Source organism: Coturnix japonica, chromosome 1 (assembly GCF_001577835.2).
Source record: "Coturnix japonica isolate 7356 chromosome 1, Coturnix japonica 2.1, whole genome shotgun sequence".
Lineage (NCBI taxonomy): Eukaryota > Metazoa > Chordata > Aves > Galliformes > Phasianidae > Coturnix > Coturnix japonica.
This window is the reverse complement of record NC_029516.1, coordinates 19450846-19466862: the sequence shown is the minus strand read 5'-3', so window position 1 is coordinate 19466862 and position 16017 is coordinate 19450846. Positions and strand designations below refer to the sequence as shown.

The 16017-nt window shown below is 39.8% G+C and overlaps 2 protein-coding genes across 12 annotated transcripts in view; one reads left to right on the top strand and one right to left on the bottom strand.

Moving 5' to 3' along the window:
• AASS (aminoadipate-semialdehyde synthase) overlaps nt 1-10856 on the top strand; it is a 28022-nt gene extending 17166 nt beyond the window's left edge. For both annotated transcript variants that reach the window (XM_015852908.2, XM_015852915.1), the window contains exons 19-24: nt 957-1124; nt 3833-3928; nt 6080-6195; nt 6361-6449; nt 6772-6948; nt 8603-10856. In XM_015852908.2, the coding sequence (XP_015708394.1) occupies nt 957-1124; nt 3833-3928; nt 6080-6195; nt 6361-6449; nt 6772-6948; nt 8603-8721 (765 nt within the window). In that variant the 3' untranslated portion in view covers nt 8722-10856. The remainder of the gene's footprint in view (nt 1-956; nt 1125-3832; nt 3929-6079; nt 6196-6360; nt 6450-6771; nt 6949-8602) is intronic.
• A 2295-nt stretch (nt 10857-13151) lies between these two features.
• The window catches only part of PTPRZ1 (protein tyrosine phosphatase receptor type Z1), a 125192-nt gene continuing 122326 nt past the window's right edge, over nt 13152-16017 (bottom strand). For all 10 annotated transcript variants that reach the window (XM_015852820.2, XM_015852846.2, XM_015852831.2 and 7 more), the window contains 3 exons: nt 15608-15750; nt 14898-15033; nt 13152-14186 (listed from right to left, as the gene is read on the bottom strand). In XM_015852820.2, coding sequence (XP_015708306.2) covers nt 14046-14186; nt 14898-15033; nt 15608-15750 — 420 coding nt within the window. In that variant the 3' untranslated portion in view covers nt 13152-14045. The remainder of the gene's footprint in view (nt 14187-14897; nt 15034-15607; nt 15751-16017) is intronic.

The window sequence follows — 16017 nt, the reverse complement described above, 5'->3', positions numbered from 1 at the left end:
TGCTTTTGCAAACCAAACAGCTTAATTCTATACTTGCACAGTGCCATTACATCTGTTTTATAGAAATGTCATCATTTGTGGAAAGCTGTTGCAAGCCATTATCACCCTTCTGCTTTCCATTCCTATTTGATCACTCCTGCTTGCTCAGTGTAGTTGCTGAGCATGGCTCTTCAAACATCAAGGAGACACCTTGTATAACTACCGTAAAATTTAGCTAATTATCTAAACTTCTCGGTTTTGCAGAATGAAGTCTTTTGAGTTGTTTTGTTATGAAGTTACTGTAATGAGAAAAAGTAAAAATTCAGGACTTGTTCATTGGATCTTTGTTAAAAAGCAGCAGCACATAATTATAAGTTTCAAATTAATGGCTCTCTTAGAGAATGTGAAAATATTTCTTAATTTAAAACACACTGCATCCATGTGAATGGTTCATTAGAACTGCACTATATGAGCTTGCCAGTAAGCTGCACTTTTCTTCCTTGCCACTTAAATCTTGATCTGTGACTGTTGTGTTCTGCGCAAGCATCTTGTTTAACAGACTGTAAGATCTTACCATTTTGATGAAGACTTGGTTGCTTTAGGCTTTCTTCTAGAAGGAAACCTTGTCCCTTTGCTTTGAAGCAACGAAAAGGGTTCATGCCCGTGAAAATTGCAGCACTAATGTAAGTGCAGAGGGAGCCTGCAACCTTAATACAAGTGCAGCAGGAATTACTAGAATGTGTTAGCAGGATGTGAGTTGTTCTTGTCCTTTGATTATTAACAGCTGACATAGTACATGCTCCTTCATCACAGTATATACTTAAATGGCTTCTGCAGCTGCTTTGTTTAGTTTGAGCCTTTGTTTGTGCCAGAAACGCTAAGCATAATGTTCTTAGTTGGAGCACACTTCATTTTTTTTCTGTTGTGAATCAAATTGCTACAGCAAAGTAATACTGGTGTTCTTTTATAACACTCAGGTTATCAATATTCCAGCGGGAGGAGCATTGCTTGATTCTGTTACTGCAATGGATTTTTATCCAGGATTAAATTTGGAAGGTTTTCCTAACAGAGACAGTACAAAATATGCTGAGCCATATGGAATTCAGACAGCTCACACTTTGTTAAGGGGCACTTTAAGATACAAAGTAAGTTTTGATCATTTTATCGTTGTTATTATTTTTCTGAGGAGATGAATACTATCATCACAATATAACTGTATTTAAAAGGCAGCCCATTTTATCTCTGTACTTGCTATTTATGAATTCTTTATCTCAGCTGAGAAATAATTGAACAAATAGCTTTACTTTGCTTATTTAACAGATGTTTGTTGCTGCAAACCAGAAGAATAACTTTACCAATGCAGTTAGCTTGCATAGTCTTCATCAGTATATCTTTTTTTTTTTTTTTTCTGTGGCTTTGTAGTTAGTGTTGGATTGACAGAAGATTAAAACAAAATAAAAATATCAGTTTTGTGATGCATTTTGTTAGTATGTATTTTTAAGAATTTATTAACCTCTGAAAGTTGATATGGAGTGGAACATATGGTTACTCCTATGAGTAGTATGTAAGACAGAAAATCATAGAATCATACAATGGCCTAGGTTGAAAAGGTCCACAATGATCATCCAGTTTCAACCCCCTGCTATGTGCAGGGTTGCCAACCACCAGACCAGGCTGCCCAGAGCCACATCCAGCCTGGCCTTGAATGCCTCCAGGGATGGGGCATCCACAACCTCCTTGGGCAACCTGTTCCAGTGCATCACTGCCCTCTGTGTGAAAAACTTCCTCCTAATCTCTAACCTAAACCTTCCCTGTCGCAGTTTAAGACCATTTCCCCTTGTCCTATTACTATCCACCCTCATAAACAGCCATTCCCCCTCCTGTTCAAATGCTCCCTTCAAATATTGGAAGGCCATAATGAAATCTCTCTGGAGCCTTCTCTTCTCCAAGCTAAAATCACAGTTTTGCATCAAAATGAATTGGTTCATTAAGTAACTAGAAATCTTGAATTAGAACTGCTTTAGTTTGTTACTCACAATATTAGAACTAGAGCATAGGAAGTTCCGCACAAGTGTGCACAAGAACTTCTTTATGGTGAGGGTGACGAAGCACTGGAACAGGCTGCCCAGGGGGGTTGTGCAGTCTCCTTCTCTGGAGATGTTCAAGACCTGCCTGGACAGCTACCTGTGCAACCTGGTGTAGGGAACCTGCTTTGGGGTTGGGCTCGATGATCTCTGGAGGTTCCTTCCAACCCCTATGGTTCTGTGATTCTGTGATTAGAGGGTTTTTTACTTTCTGATTATTTTATTGGTCAGTGTACACTAAAAGGAAATCTAAACCCCTAATGATGACTTGAAACAAGCTTTTATGGATATTTACCTTTTTGAGTTAAGGTTTTTGACAAGATTTAAGTAACTTTCTTTTGTGCATGGCATGAGAAAGATCATGCATATTTTCCCTGTGTTGCAATACACCAGGATCTTTTTTCTTTATTTCTGGGAAGGAGGAAAGCTATATTAGCAGAGGAGGATGGAAGTCCAGTTTGGAGGTAAAAGGGTTACAAATGGCAGTAGCTCTCTTTCTGTTAGTCTAGATATGGTCTCTTGTTCAGAAGCTAAAAATATGTGGAAGGCATCTATATCATCATGGAGTCTTAATATGACAGCATCTACTCTTCAATTTGGTGCCTGGTAAAATGTTCTTCTTTTGTATATGTGTTAGAACAAGAGCGGAAAAAAAAACAAAACAACAAAAACCCATGCTGGAGTGGCATGAAGAGTTTTTCTTGCAGCACAGCTGATAATGTTGTTACTGTGGTTAATATTCCTTTCCTGCTCATGAAAGGAGACCCATGGCTTCAGGTTGGGGTGATGTCAGAGCTGTGTGGAGGAGCCCCACCTGTGCAGTATATCCATGCCAGTGTGTAACTCGCCATGTCTTGGCCCTTCTCATACACTGCTCAGTCATGCAGTGCAGCAGATGTGATCCATTCAGTGCAGAGGCTGCCACCTCCTCAGTGCCATTCATAGGCTGAGTTCAGGTGGCTAATGGAGTCGCTTTATAAAGAGGTGTCACAGAAGGATCCAGCTGCAAGGCCATCTGAGCTAATAACCTTGTGCTGTTGGAGGGAGCTCCTCATTATAATTAGCCTCTCTAGGGGTTCTTTATTTCCAGAAGCCTGGTTTTTGATCATGGTTTTAGTCACTTGCATGTAAGTGTTTTTAGGTATGCAGTAGCTGTGTGGCAGTTGTCCTTGTTGCCATTAACAGGAAACAAACAAAAATGAGCAGGAAATGGTTGACTTATTTTGTCGTTCAACCTATTGTCCTTTGCAGTTCCTTTTAGATGTCATTCCATCCCTGTCTTGGTTGTCTCTCTAATGTTCCTGAAGAAAAGATACAGAGGGTTCTTACCTTAAGAACTAGTTTATTTGATATCAGTACAATTATACAAGTGTAAAACTGAGGTGACCCAAATTAAGATTTCAGCTGTCTGTTCCATAGATTGTTTAGGGCCCAGCTGGCTGAACTGCCCTGCCTGTAATGATGTACTGAAATTTGGTCTGGTGCTGGCCAGTTTGGCCCTTCAGTCTCCTGAACCAACTACTTGCCACAAAAATACTGATGACAGAGTAATAATAAATCATTAAAGAAGGTGTAGAAAAAATAGAATGAGAGGTGGAGACCCACATATTCACCTACCACTGTAGCCCCATTGGAATCATGTTATTATGACTGTTTTCCTGTGGGAATAACAGCATTGCCATGGTTGTATCCACCACTGCTTTAAAACTAAGAAGAAATATCAGTTTCAAGTGATTACTGGTTTTAACCACATTATTCTTTTATTTCAGGGATACTCTAAAACTATGGGAGGCTTTGTAAAGTTAGGGTTAATTAACCCAGATCCTTCTCCTTTGCTGAACTCAGCCACGCCACGTCTAACTTGGGTGAGTTTCTCTGATTACTGCCTTCTTTTCTCTGTTTGACTATCCATTCCCTTATTTCTAGACTTGAGTGTCCTTTACAATGGCAATCTTGTATTGCATCCCGGTCTTCTTTGCTTTTTATTTCCAGACATCAGAAAAGTGTTCTTTGTCAGGAATGCAGGTTACCAAGGGAGTCTGGAGGCTGTCTGAACTGGACTAGGCAAAGCCATGGCTGACATGAGTGCAGGCTTCAAGCAGGGCATTGGGTTAGGTGACTGCCATGGCCTGTCCAGTGTTCCTATGAATTGTCCTTAATGTTATGCTAGTTAGTTGGGGAAAAAATCCGACACTTTGATGAAATGTCAGATGTACCAGCTAATAAACTTGTTTAAAGTGTGCCCTTCTGTTCTCTTTAAGGTTACTTGTGAGCGATGTTTTGTGGAAGAATGATGGAGAGAGTTTTAAGTGCAGTTAGAGGATGAAACTGATTTTAGCTTTTTTTTGATAGCATTGGCATTGGTCGCTTTCTTGTCCATCAAAGGTTATTTATGAGTGGAAAGTAGTTTTGCTTTTCATGTCAGTGGAAAATGCGGTAGCTATGATTTGGATTTGCTTTGTTGGTAGCAACAATAATGGGAGGACGGTTGGACTTAGATGATCTTGTAGGTCCTTTCCAACCTTGTGATTCTACAATTCTACAATCTCAATGCCCCTAAGGCTTTAGAATGGTGGGCTTCTGAAATAACTTTATTTGACCAGGGATTATGGTTTGTAGAAAAGAATGATAGAATGAGTCAGCCAAGCTATTTCATACATGATGTGCTGCTGTTACACTTGACTGTCAACACATTGGTTGTCTCTGTGGGCAAAGTAGAGAATCTCAGTCACATTTAGAGTAAGGTGTGTATACAGACAGCTTTTTGCTTGCATATTTGTCATGTGAGACATTTTTTTCCAGTTTAGCAACCCCTTGAGGCAGTAACTTGTTTATTCAGATAGACAAAATTCATATCTCTCTCCTGTTTCCTTCCTTGTGCTTTTATCAGCATTAATCTGGAAAAAGACCCAAGGCTAATGCTGCGTTATGGTCTAAGGAGAACATAGTATTTTTCTGAAGATGTTATTATTTTCAGTAAATAACTCCTTCAATATTTTCAAAATCAAAGAATAATAATGGTGAAGAGGATGACTCATGGTTGTGTCTGACTATCATAGAGTGCTGCTCTTCTTTCCCGGACTCCAGAGAGCTTATAGGCTGCCATTTCTGCAGTGTGTCCATTCTGTAAATCAGTTTCCTAAAATGGGCTTGGAGTAGTTTTTATTTGTTGAGGTGGTTTTTTCCACTTTCATTTTTAGGATTAACATCCATAAGTTTTATGTGCAGAAACTGCTCTAACTTCCAGGCTGCCCAGCCTCAGTAAATAAGAACACAATATTATGAAATCTGTACAATCCAATAGCAACTCCTTAGTCTCACTGCAAGCCTTGTCTTAGTAATAGTATTACATCTTAGTACTTCTTCTTTTATCTGCCTTATATTTGTAGGTTGCTTGTAGATAACATGAGCTTGTCAACAGGCTGTACAATTCCTGCTTGTTTGGAGCTCCTTCTACTATCCATCTTGCTGTGAACGAAGCAAGCAATAACTAACATCTTGATAACACAAAATGTTCTTCAGATATGGAAAGAAAAATTCAGAAAGCTTTTTGGTAATACTCACACGACTGTGATAGGCTTGTTTATCTCACTAGTCTGTGCCCTTCCTTTTGAAAGGGATGTTCTCCATTTCTAGTCCAGCTGAGAGAGATCCTTAAGTTCTGACATACTGACTGTTTTAAGGCTTCTTTCCTTTCACCTGAACATCCTCCAACCATTCCTCATTTATGCATATTTCTATGTTCATTCAGTGCTGGAGGAAGGGATAAGACAATACAAAAGATAAGTAGCGTGAGGCAGCTGGATGGTGGGAGCAGAAAGTTTCTGGGAAAAAATTCCAATATTTGTTCTCATTTGCTCTGATTAAAAATCTCACTCTCGCTTCTCCTGATTGTGCAGCCTGTCTTCTCAGAAGTAGTGGATGTTAACTGAGCTTAGGCTCTACAAACCTTGACTGAAAAGCAGTGGGAACAGATGTCAGACCTTCAGGAGCTTTTTAATTTTCTTTTAATACAGAAAGAGCTCATGTGCAAACTGGTTGAAATTCAGTCTCCTGCTGAGTACTCTGTGCTTAAAGAAGCTGTATTTAACAAGCTGGGTAAAGACAAAAGTCAGCTGGAGGCTGTGGAATGGTAAGATGTTTCAGGAATTTTGATTATTTATATAAGTCGGCAATTTTACTAGTTCTGGTCTGTGTTGAGGCAGTTAAACTGATAAATGTTGAGCAACCTGGAATTCACAAAGCTGAGATGAAGTTGTTGATGTGCAGTTGTATCAGTCTATCCCTCTTCTACCAGGCTAGGATTACTGGGAGATGAACCAGTTCCAGCAGCAGATTCCATTGTGGGGGCTCTTGCAAAGCACATGGAAACGAAGCTGCCTTTTGGTATGTACGAAGTCCTTCTGTCTTTTGTGGTTATCTCTGGGACAAATCAATATCTCTAATAGCCTTTATTTCATTAGTTTGTTTATGTTCGAGTTTTTTTAATGTCTCGCAATTTTCCCTGCTCCATCCACTATTGTTTTCTTTCCCTGTTACATTTTTCATCTCATCTGAATCTTCTATCCTTTATAGCCCCTATCTGAAGTATAAATTACTTCCCCAGTGTAAGTGATGCGTATACAGAATGCCTTGCTTGTCATGAGCCTCATCTTGTTAGAACTGGAATGCAAGCAATTAATGAACATTTTGTGTGCTTTTCTGTCAGGCACTGGGGAGAGAGATATGATTGTTATGAGAAATGAAATAGGTCTCAGGCATCCTTCTGGCCATTTGGAAGACAAATTTATTGATCTGGTTGTCTATGGTGACAACAATGGATATTCTGCCATGGCCAAAACAGTCGGATACCCAACGGCTATTGCTGCTAAGATGGTTCTAGATGGTAAGTAACAGGTCAGCCTCTGGTAATTGCATTTCAACCTCTGTATCTGCCTGCCTGTAGCAAACATGTGGTGTTCCTGGCATATATATCTGTATTATTGTTATTTTTAATTGATAAAACTTTTCTTGTCTCCTTACAGGAAAATTTAACCTGCGTGCTTGGATCATTTAATGACAGTTCTTAATTTACTTCTGAATTCCTAGAGATTTGTTCATTTAATCTCGAGTGTTTCATCAGTGTAGGGGGGACCTCTGGTATTATAAATTACAATCGTTGACCTTTGGAAACTGTGTCACAGTGAAACAGGTTAAGATATAGTTCTGCTGAACAAACAGTGACTTCCAGTGTTATTTTCCAGACTGATCAGATTTGAGGGTACAGCATAATACTGGAAACGTGTGTATATAAACAGACACACTGCCTGGCTATCATCATCTAAACATGAAATAGTGTTGGGGTGGGTTTTTTTGGTTATGTTTTTGTCTTTTCTTCTTGTTTTGTGTTTTCTTTCCTTCTCATTTGTTTCTAACTACTAGATCTCCATTCCTCTCTTGGCTGGCTGAAATGATTGAAACCTGATTTTCTTTTATTGTTTCTTAAGTTAGTTAGTTAGTGTGCCCTGGTGGCGCAGTGGTTAAAGATGCCGCCTTGCAACACTGGGGCCCGGAGTTCGAATCCCCCCTGTGGCGCAAGAGGTAGAAGTGCCGCTCTGCTACACAGAGGCTCGAATCCCGGGGGCTGGACTCGATGATCTCTAAGGTCCCTTCCAACCCGCACGAAACTATGAAACTATGAAGTTCAGGTGCTTTTTATCTAGCCAGTTTCATAGCTCTGTGAATCAAATTGAAGCTATGTGTTATCACACTGTAATTTAAGCACAGTATTTGTATTCCTTATTTTTGGTACAGTACTGATGCTATGTGAGAATATAACACCACTCCCTAAAAACGAATATCTATGTGATTGCAAATTGATATTTGCTTACATATGTTGAACTTGACTAGCTGACAGGCTTGCATCTGAAAAGGGCAGGGGGAGGAAATACAGTAGGAAAAGTTCACAAGTAGAGATAAACACAGATTGTTTACTGTTTACAATCACAAGTAAAACATGCTGGATTTGGAGAAGATTAATTTGTTGCTGATGAAAATAGCTTTCGCTAGTGAGATGCAAAGTAAAACAAGGCCTTCCTCCTTTCTCCAACATATTTCCTCTCATGTCCCCATGCCTCAACTTCTTCCCCTGGCCCTTATCACTGCAGGGGAATGGGGAGTTAGGGGCTGCAGTCAGTCTGTAAGCATGTCCCTGTTTTGCTTCTTCCTCTTCAGAATTTCCCCTTGCCCCACTTTGGGTTCCCCTCAGGCTGTACAGGACTCTCTCAGCATGTGGAACACCTTCTCTTCTTTGACATGGTCATTCTCTTCCTTCTCCCTCCACTGTCTTCAGGGTTCCTTTCTCATACTTTGTTCACTCTCTGCTGCTGTGCAACACTTGAAACCTTTCTTAAATCTGCTTTCCCAGAGGCACCACCATGTTGGCTGCTGGGCCAGCTATGCCCTGTGGCAGCCCCACAACACCCTGCTGGCACCTGGGCACAGATATACAGTAACTTTAACACTTAATGCAATTTTTATTTCTTTCTCCTTAATTTTAGGTGAAATAAATACCAAAGGCATGGTTATACCATTGACGAAGAAGATTTATGGACCAATACTGGAGCGTGTTAAAGCAGAAGGCATTACATACAATACTCATAACGTTATCAGGCAGTAACTGGAAGCAATGGATTGAATCTGGTTTTAGCACTGTTTGTTCCCCACAAATACAGCTTAAAGATTCTCGATTGGGACCAATTAAAGACAGGATCTGGTATTTCACACCCAAGTGGTGCCTTCTGTAGAATCGATCCCCGACTTTGTTGTAAAATCTGTAGATACTTGGATGCATGAGTTATGTTACTTTCTTTCCAAAACTTTTAGGCTCATGTTTCAGCACCGATCTTTACTTAAATGTTTTCTAAATAACTCGTATTTTTAAACTGACTTCATCTCCTGAATGGGTTTATTATGGGGTTGTCATTGAGACAAAATGCAGCTGAAAGGAAAACCCACTACTGACTTTTGTGAAGGAAAAGTCTGTTTACTGTTAAATACTGAAGATGTTCAGCTGCTAACATTTGAAACCTAAATCTTAATATTTGTTACATCTTTCTCTTACAAATGTACACTTGAATTCATAGGTGGACATAGTGTGTTTAAAACTACCTTCCCTCCCATACCCTTTCCTGGCTGCAGTATGTTGAAATAGGTATTGCATGCTGCTTTCTGTTGTTAGGAGAGCACATGAGCACTTAGCTCTGCAGCTTGGAAGGGTATTTTTAAACATGCTACTGTTAATGTGCTCACCAGTTGCTCTAAATGACATGTTTACTCTTTTGAATTACACTATGTGCCTTGTCCAAGTTAAGAACTGTTACAAGGGGAACTGACTGTCTAATGTAAGCAGCTTTGAAATGCAGCAGACTTAGAGGTTTAAATCACTACTTTTTGAGTTAACTTTTGTCCTTTCTCTATCATGCTTTTGAATTGTTGCTTTGGGTTCCTGTCCGTACTACTCAATTCACTGCCACTTCAGAGAGATGAGGGTTTGCAGCACACCAGCACATGATGGTCAGTGCTGTGCTGCTCAGCAATGCTGGTCCAGCTCTAGCAGCAGTGCAGCTGTGACATCTCTGAGCTTTAGCCTGAGTTCAGCTTCTCTCAGGCAGAAGAGCAGCTGTCTCCTTCTAGTTCAGGACTGTTTCTGTAGGTTTAGCTCAGGGATTTCTGCACCACCTTGCAATGCAGGCATGGGTTAGACTTTCCACTAGTTTGGTGTGAAACCTGCCAGTTTCAGTAGAACTTGTGCGGCTATCTGGAACTCCTCTCTAAAGTTCAATACTGATTATGGAATCTGCCTCCTTTCAACTTTGCTCACAAATGCACCTTGCTGATAAACGCACAGCCTTTTATCTGCTGAGCAGCATAGTACTACTAACACAGTCCTGAAAGGTTGGAAGTCCAGAGGTTGCCCTGTCTGTATAGTATAGCTGAAGGTTTGATCTCCAAGTCAAGATTTGGATTTGCTTTTTGCATATGTAGTAAAGGAGCAACGGCAACAAAGAGGAGGCTGAAAGGAGCCAAAGGCAGAAGGAAGAATGAAGAATGAAGATTGAAGACAAGGACTTTTTATACTGAATCAGTGAATGACTTCTTGCTGTCAAATTTGGATTCTGTTACATTGCTATGCACCTTCTAAGTATTGTAGGAGATCCTGGCTCCATTATGCTGCTTCCCCTCCCACTGCTGCTACAGATTATCTGTTACGTGGCTTGCGTGTGCATCCGTGGTAATCATGGAGTCCGTAATGAATGTTCCGCTCTCTGTTGCCTCCTCTGTCCCACAGGTCAATTAAAAGCTTACAACTAAGGTTTAATTTTAAACTTCTATCTGGTGGTTCTTCCAATTCAATACAGTATGACACCAGGATCTCAACTTCAGTATTCTGTTGCCTTCCTTTAACCTACAATTACAAAACCACGGAGTTAAGGCTGTATGTATACATATACATTGCTTCTCTGCCTAGAAAATGCAATATGGAAAGAAAACTGGAACTTCTTATTTTTCTTTAAGTTTTAAATAACCCTGGACTGACAGTGTGTTTTTTTCAAGAAACACTATTTTGGAAAAATTATGTATCGGAATATCTTTGTTTCCCCATGCAGTGATGCTTTTTGCTTTCTAAGCGTAGACTTAAGTGTATCGCTCAGCTTTTGTATGAAGGTTTAGATTTCAGCCCACTTTGCATATTACTGGAAGATGATTGTATGGTGTACGCAAAATAGGTTGAGAAATAAATCTGAAAATCCACGTTTCTTTGTCATGTCTTCTCTGCGGTCTAATGTGCTGTACATGAATGTCCTTTGTTTTTCACATAGATCTTTGCATTTAAAGATGTTAAGCTAGCAAGAAGTACTAGAGGGTATTCCAAGAGAAAAAAATCATGAAGGTTGCTAAAGCATCCATATATAACACTACATGTATTACTGTATTTGGGCGTTTTTTGCTATAGTCTTCAGATGCACAATATTTTTGTAGCTCTCCTTGTGCCCAAATGCTTAAATGGGAAGTGAGGTGTGTAAGATGTTCCTGTGCCCCAGCAAGAAATGAAAGCTTTGTTTCTCACTGCCTGTCTCACTTTGAGGGCTTTGCTTTCCTAAGAAGTAGTAGGATACAGAGTTGCTAACGCTTCAGAAGGATTGGACGTTAGGGGGAAGTTCTTTACTAAGAGAGTGGTTAGGTCCTGGAGCAGGCTGCCCAGGGAGGTTGTGGATGCCCCGTCCTTGGAGGTGTTCAAGACCAGGTTGGACAGGGCTCTGGGCAACCTGATCTAGTAAAGGTGTATGTTTGGTGGCCCTGCCAGGCAGGGGGGTTGGAACTACATGATCCTTGAGGTCCCTTCCAACCCGGGTCATTCTGTGATTCTGTGATTGGAAAAAGAGTTTAGCAAGTGAGCACTTCCCATGGAAAATTTCAAACCATCTGAAATGTTGTGTGTTATTCAAGGGTGTCACAGTGACCAGGCAAAGCACTGTTTTAAAACACCAAGAGCTAGTTTAGTCAACTGATTTTCAAGGTCCTTACTGAGGTTTTTAACCAGTACGCTGTTGCTCTGATAACAGCAGTTCATATGACTTGCACTCATTATTTGTTGTTGACTTTCATAAAGCTTTTCCAGAGGTGTTCAATCACAAGGGCACAGTCAGAAAAAGCTGCTGATGATAATCAGTCAGTTTTGTTTTCTTTCTGTTTACCTCCTACTTATCTGCAGTTTCTTAGGTGGATGCTCACTAATCAGGTTTCTCTTGGCATGTAGGGCTGTTGTAACTTACTTTGTTAGGAAATTCTTGAAAGGACATTGTTTAAATACCCCACTTCTTGCAGGAAATTCATAACATCTTTTCCACACTTGACCCAGTTTGTAATGGCAGGCTGCGTGTCTTCTGAGTCTGTATCTTGGATTACAAGAAAAAATTAATTAGAATATGGCCTTTGTCTGAGATGGGAACTGACACGCTTTTATTAAAATCTGTAATCCATCACAGTTGAAGATTACAGAAGATTTTTTTTTATGATTCTTATTTATTTTTTTTTTCTAGATCAACCAATATGTGTGAGTAAAGAGATTATCCTAAGCACTTATGTTTTAAATAACTTGTCAGCATGCTAAGATGATGAGTGTGATTACAAACATCCCTGGAAGAAACCTTCAACAACAGCTGATTCCTTGGATTATCATTTTAAAATGTCTGCAAAACAGTTTAGGTTGAAAGGAACAGTTATATCAAGATGGGATTTGAGAAAGGAGGATTCCTCTTATTGCTCTTGGTCCTTACAGGCTTGAAAACCGTAATACAATTTAGTGGCCAAAAACCTACCTTGTATGTGCAACTATAGGCAGTTGTGAATAGATGAACAGAGGACATCAAAAGAAAAAGCACAAAGTTACGTGAGGATCTAGGCCGGTTTTCTTAGAGAAGGCTGGAGAACCAGCAGATGTGCACTGCAGTTTCTTACGTTGTGTGCTAATACGGTGAAGAGCAGAAGTAGAAGGTAAGAAGATTATGGAATATGGTTTGGAAATGACCATAAGATCACAATTAACCTCCTTCCTACATGCGCCCCAGGAGATTAAGAAAGGAGTGTCTGAGTGCATGCACTGTTTTTGGGATGAAAGAGTGGAATTTTATAGCACAGCTGTCCTCATTAGCCTAGATGTGCAAGTTCAAGGTTCCAGGCAACCTGAGTGCTTCAGAGGAAGTAGCAAGCAGCCCTCAGGCCAGCTGGGAAGTGAAGGTATTGCCTTGCTCAAAGTGCAGAGTGATGCACCTCTCTGCTATCAACTTCCTGCCTGAATGCTATGAAGGGAAGCATGTGTGGAATCCCACAGTGCTTTAGCAATGTGCGTTTTTCAGGACAGTGAGTGGGTTCTGTACCTTTGTAGCTCTTTCCACCTGCAAAATAACTCCAAAAAAGAGGGAAAAGAAAATTAAATCCTATTTCTCAAAGGGGTTTACCTTGGCTAAGGGATACACTGTAAAGCACAGCTGTCCCGTACCACAGTGCAGACCGTTTGCTGTGTTGTGTGGTAGACTGCAAGGCACAGACTGGAATATTTATATTTATTTTTGCAATGCCATAGGTAAAAACAATTGAACAATGCCAAGTACTGGTGTTAATCTCATAAAAACTTCTCATTTCAAAACAAATGATTTCTATTCCTCACAAAAGGTTAAAATCACATGCAGCTATATGAAGGTTAATTGCTTAATATGCACAATTGTGTATCAGAAGACTTTGTTAAAATAAAAACATACTGGACTACATCATTTTAACAAGGCAATTACACAGAACTAGAAAACTGACTCTGTAGTAAAATATAAAAATCTACAATTATAAATATAAATTTGGTCCATGGAATCACTACAGAAGTAGCAGTATTTACAGTAAGTATCAGATTACTATGCTATATGTCTAATTGAAATCTTAAAATGCAGAATGTAATGGAGAACAGTATCTTATTTACATTCTACTATATTAAAAGTTATATTTCTAGCAAATGTAGATTGTTATAAATACAGCAAATAAATCAAATACTAAAACCATGACGTTTGTTTGTAATTGAGAATCCCTAACGCCTATAAATATGATAATTTTAAGTTAAAAGTAAAGCCAGATAAATCAAAAACTAATACTGAAAAAGACGTACCACAATTCAATTCTTAGAAACACTGTAAAAGTCAATCAAGTTAGTTCAGACAGAACAATGTATTACAAGAAATCGTTCAAGAAAAGGCACACATTGTTAATGATAAAAGTTCCTCAGTAAAGCCATGTGTCACAGAAATGACTTTGCTGGAACAAAGGTCGGGGACTGATTACATATAGTGTAACAAGACAGATTTCCCCCCACTGAGTATAAAACTGAAAAGAAAAATGGTAAACTCCAGATGTGACCGATGTGGTGCAAGTGTTTGTGGGTTCGATTTGCTTTGTTGCTTAAACTAAAGATTCTAAACTTTCAGCTGCGTTTCCATCTGGTAAAGCTGAGCCATTACTGTCCATAGATGCTGAAGGGTTTTCCTCTTGCCTTGTGCTGACAAGGCTGAGAATTGCTTTGTACAGAAACTGGTACTGTTCCTGGGGAAGAAAAAGAGGGTACATTCAGTGTGTTTCAGTAAATAATAGACTATAACACCCTGTAATGCTGTTATTCAAAAGTAATTAACAGCGCATGTGTCAGCTCGTTAACGCAGTGTGTTCCATGCTTTGTTGCACTGCATAGCTGCTTTACTTCATTTTCAGACTAATGGCTTGTCCTGCATACAATGCGGGCCACAACATTAAGGAGCACAGTACAGGTGGGAGAAAAAAAAAAAACAATATATTTTTAGACTAATATTCTGTGTTAAGTATGATCATTGTAAAGACTGTTGCAAAGCTCCCACAGATTGAATGGAGGCAGGATTAGGGCTACTACTGAGCTGCTGGCTTTCTTTTATTCCTTGATTGTGAAACTAGGCTAACTACCTCTGGTTTTGCCTGGAGTAGGACCGTATTTCTTGTTGTATTGAGCCCATTATTTACATGATACAGTGCAGATTTAAATACGATGGTGGCAGCTCTGCAGATTTTAAACAAGTCCACTTGATAACCACATAATATTTAACAGGGAATACCCTATTTCAGAATAAGCATCAGGTCCACTACATAACTCTGGAAGACATTTTTGATCTACCTATGCTAAAAATGAACACACCAATAGTGCAGTGATGTTGCCCTAAAATCAAAGCATGGTAACAATACTATGCATCCTAGAAAAACACTGCACATATTTTGCTTATTACTTACAATGTCTGTAAAGACTCCGGGCCTCATCAGATTTATCATCTTTGCTACCTGGTAAACATCCACCGAGTTCTCATTTTCCAGCTGATGCATGAGTGTCGTCAGAGCACAGAAAGTGCCTGCTGTCACCCCTCCGTGCCTTTGTAAAGTAACAAACAAAACACAAAATCAGGCTTCCACAGCTAAAGGAAACAGCAGAGTTAGGTGATGAATTTCTGTGATGCTGACATTTTTTTCTGAAGTGGGACTGCACACAGCTTCACAGCTTTGGGCTACAACTGCTGGAAAGTCTTCAGCACACAGACTCAGCGGCATCTTCCCACAGTCCTCTTCTAAGCAAATCCTGAAGGCCTCTGGGCCTGGTTACAACATTTCAGTATTTACAGCCATTGTTAAGCATCTGGAGGAGAGCAAGTTGCCTCATCTCAATAGCCTTACTTCTCCTAATAACACAGAATGAAACCCTGACTGATTTTCTCCACAGGTGCCCAACTCAGCAATTACCTGCACTATCAGAATGATAGAACAGAAATGAGAACATTCAGAGCGTGACAAAAAACAAAACGTTTCTCTTGTAGTAACAGCTGAAACAGAAACAAGGGCACAGTTGCTAAGGGTAAGCTTTGTGCCTTGTTTCAGTGGCTTTCACTCCAAATGTGAAGGAAGAATGGCTCTATACAAAAATAAGACCAACTGAAAGCCGCAGTGCTTACTCATCATGTACAATCATGGGTCCGTCACGGCTGGATGTCTCCTCTTTGATGATGCTGATCAGTTCAAAGGTTTTGCTAATAGGACTATCAGGATTTGGCCATTTTGGACACTGAAAATGCCTCACTTCGAGTACATAGTCATCCTACAAGAGTGAAAAAAAGCATAAATTAGTTTGGTAAAAGATTATTTCCTATTTTTGCCTTTATTCAAGCCTGGCTCCAGCCTCCACCTACTGAATCCCACCACTATGGAGGTCAGACTGCCCTATTCAGTGTCACCAAATTACCTACAGGGTTTGCTTCCTCCATCGGTTTTTCAAAGCTATGGAATTTTAGCATTCATTTACCAAAGAAAATGTCACAAAACCTTTTGGTATTACCTTTAACAAACGAAATTCCGAGAGTTACGA